Source organism: Pseudopipra pipra, chromosome 1, assembly GCF_036250125.1.
Source record: "Pseudopipra pipra isolate bDixPip1 chromosome 1, bDixPip1.hap1, whole genome shotgun sequence".
NCBI lineage: Eukaryota > Metazoa > Chordata > Aves > Passeriformes > Pipridae > Pseudopipra > Pseudopipra pipra.
The window spans coordinates 85,684,020-85,696,740 of NC_087549.1; the positions used below are offsets into that span (position 1 = coordinate 85,684,020).

At 34.4% G+C, this 12,721-nt stretch overlaps 1 protein-coding gene across 1 annotated transcript in view; it reads left to right on the forward strand.

Moving 5' to 3' along the window:
- The window catches only part of EXOC2 (exocyst complex component 2), a 124,492-nt gene that overhangs the window by 39,464 nt on the left and 72,307 nt on the right, over nucleotides 1-12,721 (forward strand). Inside the window, exons 7-11 of the mRNA XM_064663041.1 lie at nucleotides 4,700-4,780; nucleotides 8,642-8,787; nucleotides 8,885-8,966; nucleotides 9,470-9,572; nucleotides 12,586-12,704. Coding sequence (XP_064519111.1) covers nucleotides 4,700-4,780; nucleotides 8,642-8,787; nucleotides 8,885-8,966; nucleotides 9,470-9,572; nucleotides 12,586-12,704 — 531 coding nt within the window. The remainder of the gene's footprint in view (nucleotides 1-4,699; nucleotides 4,781-8,641; nucleotides 8,788-8,884; nucleotides 8,967-9,469; nucleotides 9,573-12,585; nucleotides 12,705-12,721) is intronic.

Sequence of the window (12,721 nt, forward strand, 5' to 3'; positions counted from 1 at the left end):
GAGGAATTTATCAAAATGGATGCAGTTATGGCAGCTTATATCTACTATGTAGTTGTCATATTTTATGAAATTGTGTTTTTCAGGTAAGTTAACTTTTTTGTTTGCATTTGAAAAATAGTAAAGCATCAAAAAGTAGGAAAATATGTTTTGAAATTGAAATTTTCAAATAGCTAGTGCTGCAATTGATTGCAAATGTGCAAAAAGTTACCTATAATTATATTTGAGCCAGACTTAACCTGCAAGCCATAACACCAGCTTAATTGCATGATACATTGTTCCATTTTGATTTCCATATCACTTTTTAAATGCATGCAACATTTAAAAGCTGCTTTTATTTCTGCCATCAGCTTTCACAGATTCAGGAAGTTAGCACTGTGTCAGTAAAAAGAGAATGTAATTTTAAAGTGTTCTGGTAAAGGCATGGGTCCAGCCCAGAATTTTTAGTGGATCCATAGACAGAATAATAAACCTTATTTTCCTGTCTATTTCTGAGACGTTTGCCTAGAAATATCAAACTTGCTTAAATGTAAGCCCATGTGAGAACAAGTTATCAGGCTTCACAGTGTTGTTAGACTAAAAGTTTTGGTCTCTTATTTTCATAAAACCTCCCCTCCTAGCACCGTGCTTTAATTGCCTTAAATTAGCATCTTAAGTCTGTCCATTTTCTTTGATTTTTGCCACTGTGTTGAGTAAGCAAGCTTGAAGAAGTAAATGCTAGAGAAACAAAACACATAAAGACAATTAAAGACAATACTGCATTTACTTCATTTTTTTGTAATTTTTGCTTGGATTAATAGTATTTACCAAAACAAAACCAAGTTTGCCATGCCAGTGCAAAAATATCTAGAAATCTCAGAAAACTGGAGGGATGACCAAACCAAACTAAACTTAGCACTACTGACTAGGGGCCATGGGAAAACTTTTTTTCTTTTTTAGATTTTGATAGTGTAATGTATTAAGAGCTCTGTTCATGGCATGCTGTCTTTATATATTGCTATGCATTCCTGTTGAGTCTATTCAGAGTTTTTACCCTACATAGGGGGGTACTGTCCTCATCAATAACTTTCTTACATCTTGTTCAAGTTACAGAAAAATCACTGATCTTTTAATAAAGGAAAACAAAGGCATTTTTGTTCCAAAGGCATTGAGCATGAATCCTGGCAGCATGTTAACATGTGTTCTTCGTTCCTCCATTACTGTGCTTTGGTGCCAGGTTCTTGACAATTACTATATCAGATCTTCAGAAATACTTTGCTGAGTCGGTCTTTCACTTTTTGTATTTTTTTCCCTCCTGTTTTCTGCATCTGACTAAAAGGATGTGATTTATTTCAGGTGCTTTTTTCTTTAACGACATTTCTTTGGAAATGGATAAGCTTTTCAGATATATCAAATGCCATCTTTTAATCAGAAAATGATGAAAACTTGCTTCTATGTTGCTTTGAGCTGAGTTAGGCTGAGAAAGTTTGGAGAATACCAATACTCTTGGGGCCTATCTCGAAATATGTTTTTAAAATGTCTAATGAGTAAATCAAGAACGAAATTTGCAAGTCAAAAGCTGCATGAACCTGGCGAGTATGGTTTAATTTGTTAGATTTATGGTTGCCATAAATCTAAAAAAAACCCCATATCCTTCCTTAGATTCAATAAAATTGTTTTCAACACAAGTAGCAATGAATTAATTGCAGTTAATTTTACTGCAGTGCCTGTATTATGGCTTATTTGCCATATTCTGGTGTATTTAGTCACAGCTTAGAGATTGTGAGCTCTGAACTTAGTCTCTTTACTGTTATTAGTTAGTACCTCACTGCAGCTGTGAAGTTTGAATGCCTTTAAATATTGGGAAACTTGAACATATATTGACAAAGATGATACAAAATGCAGTTAATTTTCTGGCCCTAGACTTAGCCTTTCCTCATTTGTATTTATTGTATGCTTCTTACAGTATTGCTCCTCAAAAATGAGGAACAGATTCTCCTAGGTTTGCAACTGCTCTTCCAACTTGTATAGTTTGTGTCGGGTAAATCCAGGGTAACTGGCAATTCAAGAAAAAAACCCATCCATCCTTTACTTCAAGGCTTCAAAGACCTAAAATTTTCTCCTTGCTCTTCTTACTGCAGCCAGTGATGAGTGGAGGGTACAAAGCTGCATTCGAAGGTAATCATAAGTACTGGATACTGTGAGGAGAATTAGACTGGCTTTCCACTTGCCCTTGGCCATGTGCTTTTTTTCCCTCTTCCTTTATACTGCAGTGCTGCAATTGGGGCAAGCTTTAGACAAGCCCGCTGATCAGTAAAGAAACGTTTCTTCCTCAGTGAGTTAGTTTTCCACCAAATCATCTCACTACAGCTGCCCTGCAGCTGTGTGATTGCTAGATGGAGCGAAAGGAAGCATGTGGGTGCAGGAGTACAGGGGTTGTCCCAAACGTATCATTCTACTGTTAGATGGTTTTACTACTCTAAGAGGAAAAAAAACCTTAAATGTCTCTAGATTCTTTCCAACCAGATTAGGTCTACAGATATTTTTCTTGACTCCATACAGTTTTGCTTGTCTAAGCTTCTAACTCAAAGACTTTTTGTCTGGTCCCCATAGAAGGAACATACACGTAGCTTTTTAAAAATCATTTGATGCATACAAAGTAATCGTAGACTTTCTGATAAAACATAACATTTTTTGCTCTGAAAACTTAAGACTTTTTTATAACTCAGCTTAGGAATACAATGAATGCACTATTGCTAAATCTGTTTATTATGAGTAAAAATAGCTTCAATACACAAAGTAGCACATTAACATGTAGAAGGAAATATAACAAATTTATTGTGTGTAGACAGAGTAACTTAGGTAGGTCTAGACCTTTACCATTTGTCCTAAATTAGAGTTATTTTTTTCCCCTCTGATGACTTTAAGAACAAAAATAATGAGTTGCTCTTGCATTTTCAAGAAAGCAAGACTTCCTGGAATTTTTTGTGTAGGATCAAGGGATTTAAGGGTCAACTTCAGATGTTTGAGAATAATGTAATTTTCTCTTTTTTTTTTTTAATCACCTACTCCCATTCCTCACCTATTTTTCCCATTCCCCCCAGTGAAAATTCCACCTTTGATAGAGGCTGGAGAATATCAAGGGCCATCATGTTTTGGAATAGCCACTTGCTGTAGGACTGAGGCCACAGGGCTGCCTTTACTAAAGGTGGTTTCTGTCCTTGTTCACTTGTTCTTAATTTGCGTCTACATGGCAAGGGCATGTAGGGATGGCACTGTAGGGGAAGTCAGTTGGCAGTGGTGTCTCTAAGCTTTTTATGTGAAGTTTAGGGTGATATTTGAGAGTAGTTCAAGTACCACCTGGTGGATTGAATTCCAGGTATCTCTTACAGCACATTATCTATAGTCATGGAGTGCATCTTCCAGTGTTGTTTCATCTTAAAAGAATCCAGTTGAGGAGCTCAGGCTGCTCAGCAATGCAAACCAGAGCAAGATAAGCTGGAGCAATTGGGAGACTGGTTTCAAAACTGTATTTGTGTTTTGAACTAAAATATATAATTATTTGCTTCCTTCAAGGCACTGGATATTGCTCTTTTCAAGGATAGCTTAGCTTCATCCTACTGAGAACCAGCAGAAAGCAGTAGGAGGTTTTTAAGCCTCAAATTTATCTAAAGCAATAGGAGCTGATGGCTGTTTGATAGAGCAAATTTTACAAATGTTAACAGATTAAAAATTTTAAAGGAAAATCATATTTTTAAATAATTGTTTTTTATATGCTCCATATATACAGGGATACTACCTAAAAAAAACCCTGGATACTGGTTTGGATCAGTTGTATTGAACAGAGAAGAAGAGGGGAGGAAGACTGTAAGAGAGGGGAAGTAGAAGAAAGGACTACCTACCCTGCATTCACTGTTCATATTTTCAGAGTAATAAAGTATTATCAGGTTGTGCTGATAAATTTCCCCCCTCCTGAAAAAGAAATTATAATAAAAGAACAAATTAATGCTGATACTATGCATTTTCGCATCCATTAGTAATACCACAAAGAAGTAATAATTGGGGATTTTATCATTTTAGGACAGGAGAAAAATAGCATCTTAAAATACAGCAACTTCCCTTCTGTTTTCATGTTGTTTTGAGCAAGAGTATCAGTGTTTCTGTGTAATGGTTAATGCTCCAAGAAACTCTTAAATTGTGTGCTTTGAGAGTGCCTTTCTATAGATTGAAAACAAGTGAAGTGAGCATGTTCTAGCAGATCATTTTGGGATCATCCAAATTCCCCGTGACTGTCTTTCTGCCCTTTTAATTGTTGGTCATTTCTTTTTGGTAAGATCAGTGATTTAGAAAGCAAAGTATTTTGTGCTTAAATGATACCTACTTTTCAAACTACTAATTTGTATTAGTACTACAAGATAGCTAATTTAGATTATAATAGCTAGTAGATTATTCTGTCCACATGGTTTTGTTTTCCTTAAGCATTACTGTCTTGTTCAAGATGATACAGGAAGTCTGTGTCAAAGTAATGGTTAAAATTCTGCAATGTCTGGCTCTTAGCCCTTCATAGTCTCTGCTGCTATGAAGCATGTTTGTATTTTTGCATGTCTAAAAAGAAAAATAACGCTTTATTTTTAATTTTAAAAATGTTTAGAAGTGTCACTTTGACGTAATGTATTCCCACCTATTAAAATGTTCTGCATTTTAACTAGACACTTTATTCCAGCAATCCATCAAAAACTGGAAGCAGATGGAACGGAAAAAGTAGAAGGATCCATGACGCAAAAACTGGAGAATGTACTGAACAGTAAGTTTTGTCCTTCCAGCAGCAACTATTTATGGATTTTGGACTTTCTAACAAGCTTTAATATATTCCTAGGGATATGGTAGAAAGTAGAAAACAGTACAGCCTCTTGTGCCCTTCCCTGTTTGATAGTATGGGTTTATGGTGTGATAATACACCTTTTGAAATAAGTAGCAGCTCTTTCCATGACTTTCGTCATTGTTAGTGATAACAGAATAAATATCAAAGTAAAGACATGATAAATCATTTAACTTTGGTGGTATCTCAATTTTGAGTGGACAAAGGAAACAGAGGAACTATATGGATAGACAGAACTGTAGAAGGATGAGCAGAGCTAAATACCAGGATTGTAAAAAGTTCGAGTAAAAGCAGAAAAAAACCCAAATATAAGCTGTTTGCAATAACAAGGTCTATTAACAGGATCATTTCCACTTAAAGTGTTGGCATTTAGACTATTTGGCATAAGCATTCTTTTCTAGAAACCTTGAAAAGCTGTCAGTACTTTCTTTTCTGTTTTTCTGTATTAGCTCTAAGGTTGCATTGAGAGAGATGGCTTGAATTTGCTGCAGTTCGGCATGTGTTTCATCAGATCAAAAAAGTTACTTTTTTTTTTTTTTCATTCTGGGACTTCTGCCAAGATAATTTTACTTTGTTTCATTGTGATTTTTTTCACAGAGGAAGGGATGTTTCCCTTAGTGCTGTATCAATAAGCAGGAATGACATGCAGATAGCTGACTCAGTGTTGGAAAGTCTGAGTGTGTTTTATGAAATCAAGAAAGTGACATGGAAGTTCACTGTTTTTCTTGTCTTGTGTGAAGAAAGCAGTGACTGTATGTGTGTCTGTGTGGGGAGCACAAAGAAAGCAGAAGGTTTTGTGAACAGCTCTAGCTCGTTTCAGTAGAGATTCATTAATGCTCACAATAAAGGTATAGTTTGAACATTGTTATTGCCTCATCTTGTTTTCTGGAATGAAAAAAACAAACCCACCAAAAATTTAAAAAATTACCAAAAAAATCACAAAAAAATGTCACACCACTATAAAAAGACTGTAGCGTGTGTCTGTGTAAGATATTTGGTACATCTACGGTAGAAGTAAGAAGCATGTGCTGAAATTTTCCAGTACAATTCTCAGTGCTCTGTATATATGCCATGTCATGCACCAAGCACAGATTCCTTGGAGAGCACTTTCCCTCGTACAAAATTGTGTGAAAGATTTTAAATAAAAAATCAAAAATGTTGGTTTGTGATCTTTTCCCATATACACTAATATGAGACAAATTTACCTACAATGTATAATTACTGTTTCATTCGATAAATGGTGGCCAAACTCCGTATGTAGACAATGCAGACTGTATTTCAAGCTGGATCTGTAGAGGAACTTGTGCCAGACACTTCAGAGTGTTTTTAAGTTTGGCTCTGCTATGAAAAGAATTGGCTGCTTTTCCTCATGATACTTTGCAAGTCATGATGGGTGGGAGGCAGGGAAGTAGGAATACAAGGATTTAAAAAGAGTAAATAACATTATGCAAAGTAGTTTGGGATCAAAGCTTTGTTTCTTGTCTGACCATTGAAAAGCTTCCATAATCCATGAGTAACAGGGCCTGCTTTCAAACATGACATCAATTCTTTAGTCAAATTTTACATTTTATGGGCTATAGGTGCATGTTTGGGGAGACATTTGGTGTTGTGTGAGCTTGGTTACAAACTCCTAAAAATAAGGATGTTTTCCACAGCATCTGAATGTATGTTAAGAGGTTGCCAAATTATTGAAGTGAAATGACATGGGGTAGTAGAAGCACAGTTTGGTGTTATAGGTGGAATTATAAATGTTTGGAGTTTTTGCAAAATTTAATTGCTAAACAAGCTGTTAAATATATGTTATTTAAAACATATTTTGTCCTATAATGAATTTAATGAAGAATTGCACATTAAAGGAGGTCAATCAAATTTCATTATGTGATGTTTTTGTCAGGCTCTGTGACAGACATTGTTGGATAACTAGAGATTTATTTTGAAGTAAAAAATTCATGCACTGTAGATGAATCATTTGTTTTGAAAACATAATTGGTCAATATAAGACCTGGAACTTTGTCCATGGGTTGTTTAGGTTTAGATTGTTCATCAGTAATCAAGAAAATAAAGATTGTTAATGTTGAAAGGATTTGGAGGGATGAGGAGGGAAGAAATTTTACAATATTTTAATTCTAAAAAGATAGACTTGCATGAAGTCTTGAATTTCATTAAGACATTAGTAGGTAATTTGATATATTTCGATTTCTTTATAAAACAGAAAAAGTACCATTAGGAAAAAAAAAGTAAAATCATTTACCTGAAATAAGGATTTATACAGCAAAGTAATTCATAAAGAGATGAAGATAGAAATCACTGTGCTTTTCCTGCAGTTGTCAATTACCTCTTTAAGAGGTTTGCATTGGATTTTAAAAAAAAAACCAAACCAACAACTTTTTGAATATAACTTCATTTCTCAGATACAGTACTTTGCTTCTGGGTTGTTAAAAGAAAGCACAAGAAACATATGAATTCAGACAAAGCAAATGTTAACTTACTGGAAGGATTTACAAAACAAGCATTTTTTTATAACCTTGAGAAAAATCATACTTTACCAGTGGTCTGTATTTAAATGTCCAGCTAGCTGTTTTCATTGTGCATTTCTCCTTAATGGATTAAAGTGCATACTGAATAGTATGCAGTAGAAATAGCTGTCCTGACAAAACTTTTTTTACATCAAGGCTTCAAAATTTCAACAAAGTTTAAACATTATTTAGATATAACAATTATTTTACAAAGACTACTTTTAACATGAGCGGGCCACCCACAGTGTTGACTAGAGAAAATGGCATGCAAGCCACCCAGTGAGACTGATGTAATTTTTTTCATCTTTGCTTAAAGTATAGTCACTAGACCAGATAATGTAGAAACTTCTACATGCAACGATCAAAAAGGCTAAAACAGTTCCACTTTTGTTTTTGTTTTTTTTTGGTTAATTAAAAGTAAGTCACAAGTTGAAAAATGCAAATATTCACATGCGATGAAAATCTTCTCTACCATAAATGTAATTTTATTATTCTGTGTTAGAAAATAATCTCCATTAGAAAATGGAATGCTTTTTAGTTTGGATAGAAAAGGTTTTAGGGCTATATTTAATGTATTTACTGAAGAGTATCTGCAGATAGTATAGAGACTTAAATGCATGAAATTGTTGAGCAAGGCTTGATCCTGTGTGTAATGAAGCCAGTAAGACTTTTAATGCAATGCAAAGGCAATTCTGTTACAGTGACCAGCTACTTAGACTTTTTTCAGCCATGACACTGTCCCTATCTTAATCGTTGGTACTTTTTAGAGACTCACTTAAATATCAAATATTGCTAAGAATTTTTAAGACTTGATTTGAAAACACAGAAAAATTATTTGCAAAACCTGGTCATAGCTTTTAAAGCTATGATAGTTAATATCATAATTGAATTGTATTTTTTTAAAAAATAAAACTTTCTAATGCTTTTTCCATATCCTGAGATGCATAATTTGGTTGTAAAATGTACATCTGGAGCCAAAGCAAACTATAAAATATCTGCAGCAAAAGCTAAGCATTTGAAATAGGAAAGAGTGATTGTTTTTAATTGCACAGGGGTCTTACCACATTAAAATGCTAAGTGGTTCCCTTTGAAATAGTATTTCAGCAGTTGTAAAATGTTAACACAGTTAAACAAAAAAGTATGAAAATCAGCAATAATTACTCATTTGCTCTAAAAAACTTGAATAACTCATTAAAATGAAGAAAATCTGTTCATGATTTCAACTGATTACTTACTCTACTTTCTCTTATTGTCATCCTTTTTGAAATAGGAGCCAGTAACACAGCAGATACCTTATTTCAAGAAGTGCTGGGTCGCAAGGACAAAGCTGATTCAACGAGAAACGCGCTTAATGTTCTTCAGCGTTTTAAATTTCTTTTCAACCTTCCCTTAAATATTGAAAGAAATATCCAGAAGGTATAATCCTTTAAAAATAATTTTCTATTTGCTGAAAGGAATCTGTTGAATTTAGTCTTTTTCTTGACAAATATAAATTCTTGGTTTTGTTTTTAAGGGCGATTATGATGTGGTTATTAATGACTATGAAAAAGCCAAGTCCCTCTTTGGAAAGACAGAGGTTCAAGTATTCAAAAAATGTAAGATATGTGCTCTGTTATTTAATGGGTTTGGTGGGTTTTTTTAACTTATAGGCTAAAAAGCACCTAGTAGACTAAAGAGCTTTATGTGGATTTGATATGAATTTCTATCCATACAAATTATGGATTTATAGGAACCGTTTACACAGTATTTCTGGCAAGTATTCTGAGTGAGTTGTATATCCCACAACATGAAATCACAGCCAATTTAATTTATTTATTCAGGCTTGGTATTACTGGACATAAAAAATGTACAGTAATTAAAATGTGACTTTGGGTATCTCTCACTGGCATATTGTTGAAAGACTTGAAAGTCTAATTTTCTGGTTTTTGTAGGACTGTCATGTACAAAATTTTCAGATGTGGCTTGTTATTATAAAATGAATTATATTGATTTCCACGTTAACTCCAGAAGTGTCTGATATCCTATGAAAATAATGTAATTTTCAGTTCATAGCCCTGCTGAGGGACACATTGGTTTTGTTTCCGCTCCCTACTCCTAGATTATGCAGAAGTTGAAACCAGAATTGAAGCTTTACGAGAACTTTTGTTGGATAAGCTGCTTGAAACTCCATCAACATTGCATGATCAGAAACGTTATATAAGGTAATCATTTGACTGGTGCCTTCATCAGACATATGGTGTTAGATGTGTATTTAAATGTTTCCTAAATATGTTAGTGAGTAGTTTTACTGTGGTTTAAATACTGATTTTAAAGCTGTAAGTAGAGTATTTTGAGATTTTATGATTATATAAACAATGGCAATGGAATGTTACTTTTTTGCTGAATGACTGAAAAACAGTTCTTGAATGAGAATAATGAAGCATAATTGAGTTTTGAATTTAATTTTTTTAAAATCTTTAAGGCATGTTTAGATTCTGTTGCTCTCTCTAAAGCATCATATTGCAAGCTATGTTTGAAATGATTACTTGCAGTTTGCATGCCTCAAAATAGATTCCTTATTTATTTTTCTTACACTTTAGCTTGGCCAGTGTTGAAATGGAATCTTCCTGAGTCAGATAACAGGGAGATTTTAATCCAGACTGTCATTCGAATTTGGCTCTTTTACTGCTCAGGCTAAATAATGAAGTTACTTAATATTTCATGAACATGAACTGGTTCCCAAGTTTTCATTAACATTTCTAGATTTTCCGTTTTTCACAAAGCTGATATCAAAGTGTCTTGTAGGGATACTGAGACAAGTTGGACGGACTTTCTGCTGGTAGATGTGAATCTTATGATGCCTGGTGCCAAACTTTAGAGTGCTCTGAAACATCTGATGGCTTTATTTAGAAATCTTTTGAGGCATGGATGCTGCTAGGGCTCCTAGTGTGTCTTGACAACTTCACTGCTTTTTTCAGTTACCTTAAAAGATGTGGACTAAATGTGCTTTGTGGGAAGGATTTGTAAAATTCTGGCACTTGCACGAGGTCTTCAATGTTTTGTGTGCACACCAGGCCCAGTCACATAGGACCAAGTGCGGTGTTGGTATCTTAGGTCCCTTTATGTTGTGTGAGTTTGAGTACAATGACCTGTGTGCATTTATGTAGAGTGCTTCTCATGCTTTTGCATACTTTATAAATATTACCTATTTATTGGAATTGTGTTTTGAGATGAATAGTTAAGCATTTCTGTCTATGAAGAAGTCACTGCTATTTCCTTTCTCTATCAGTCTTGAAAAGTATAAAGAGCAACTGCTTTATCTAAACCATTTTTACCTTTTCTAAGGATTCTTTGAAAGAATCGTAGTTGTACATGTGGCTGATTCTAGTTGGATTTTGTTTGGGGTTTGTTTTTTTTTTTTTTTTTTTGGTTGTTTGGAGGTTTTTTTGTTTCTTGATTGGGTTTGTGGTGCATTTAGTTTTTGGGTTGGTTGCTTTTTAGTTTTTTGCTAGCCCCTTACCTTGAAGTATTGAATCTTTAAAAGCATCCCGGTCTACATTAAAATAGACTGTGTTAATGTAACTACCAAATGTATTCCACATGTAGAACAATATAATGAGGGAGAGCAGGGAGTGAACAAATGTGGAATAATTTAGTTCTAATAAATTGACAGAATCCCAGCCTACAAAATGATTAAATTAGTTTCACTACTCTAGATATGCTAAGGTGGCTATACTAGTGTAAATTTTCTGGAGGCAGGGTGTGAAATAAGTTTTCTTCAGAGCACTTCAGCTAAAAAGAAATTAACAAAATCCTAATTTTAAAATTGGATAAACCCTGCTATTTTTGTGATGTTTTTTCTTCCTTGATACATTTGTTTTGTATGTCTCTGAAGTCTAAGGCTGAGCAAGACCTGAAATACTGTGATTTTTTCTCCCTCAGATATTCGGTGTTTATAATTAAGCTTCAGTTCATGTTTTCCTCTCATTGTCTTATGGTATTTACATTGTTAATTATTTTATACGGTCCAGGAATAGTTTACCATAGCACTTAACAGCCAAGTAGGTATATTTCTTTCAAGACCAGTGATAATTTTGTTATTTTATTTGGTGCCTAAGAGAAGACTGAAGTCCCTCTTAACATTGACGAAGGACTTGAGCTCGTAATCGATAAATGTCACCCTGTCAGAATGGTTAGTTGTGTAATTTTCTCATCCGTCCAACCAATCCTACTTTGACAGTTTATTTTTTGTTCAAGCACTGCAGACAGTTGGCAAAGACAGAATTTTGCAACACAGTCATAATTAACATTAGGTATTATTGTAGTAATACAGCTTTTGTGAGGGAGTAAAACATTCCCGGCACTGCTTGAGGTAATATATCAGTATACTTCATGTTAAGCTTCTTGAATTTTTTTAATCTGTCCTGCATCTCATTAATGCAGAATATAATGGAATGCCTTAAGTAGTAGAGCAGCTACATCTATTTTTGAAAGTACTATTTTGAAAGTACTGTTGTTAGATAGTCTTGAATGCTATACATTAGACTATATTCCTTCGGTGTACTCTTTGAAACCACAGCAGCTGACTTCTAATACTCCTCTCTCCCTAAAGACAGATGGTGTTTTGCTTCTGCAAATTAGAAGCTCCAATCCTTTTTGTAATCTCTCCCTCCTCCTCTTTTTTTCAGACCATGTGCATACATAAAAACACCAGACCAAAACAAACAAAAAAAGCTAAACCAGTAGTTCGGGTTACATTTGTTTGTTGCATGCATGTGCTAAAATTAATGACCTGCCAGAAATTAATTCTTTCTGTAATTACTTGTTAAGATTGCATGATGATACAATCAGAACATATACAGTAGGAAGAAAAATACCATATTTTATGTGCTTGAGATGTCATCACTGGTTCCAAGTGAAATATGAAACGCTAAGCTACAACCTTGCAGATAAATAGTTTGGTTTCCCACATACTTTACTCGAGGCACAACTGAAAATGCATATTAATATGATATTAACAATATATGGTTTTATTTCTATAAGGTTTTTTTGGTGGAATTTTGCCTCACTAAACGAGGAAGGGAGAATGCAGTGGGTATGAGCACATCTTAACAACTGTTCTTGAATTTTTAAAATTATGTAGAAAAAAATACTTCTTAGTACGTCTTAGGTCTATTTTAATGAGGCCTTCAGTGTGTTAAGTCAGAGCTGTGATTTTTGGACTGGGTTTTACAGATATCTTTCTGATCTTCATGCGCCTGGGGACCCGGCTTGGCAGTGCATTGGTGCTCAACATCAGTGGATTCTGCAGCTCATGCACAACTGTAAGGAGAGCTATGTTAAAGAACAAAAAGGCAAGGACACATTTTTA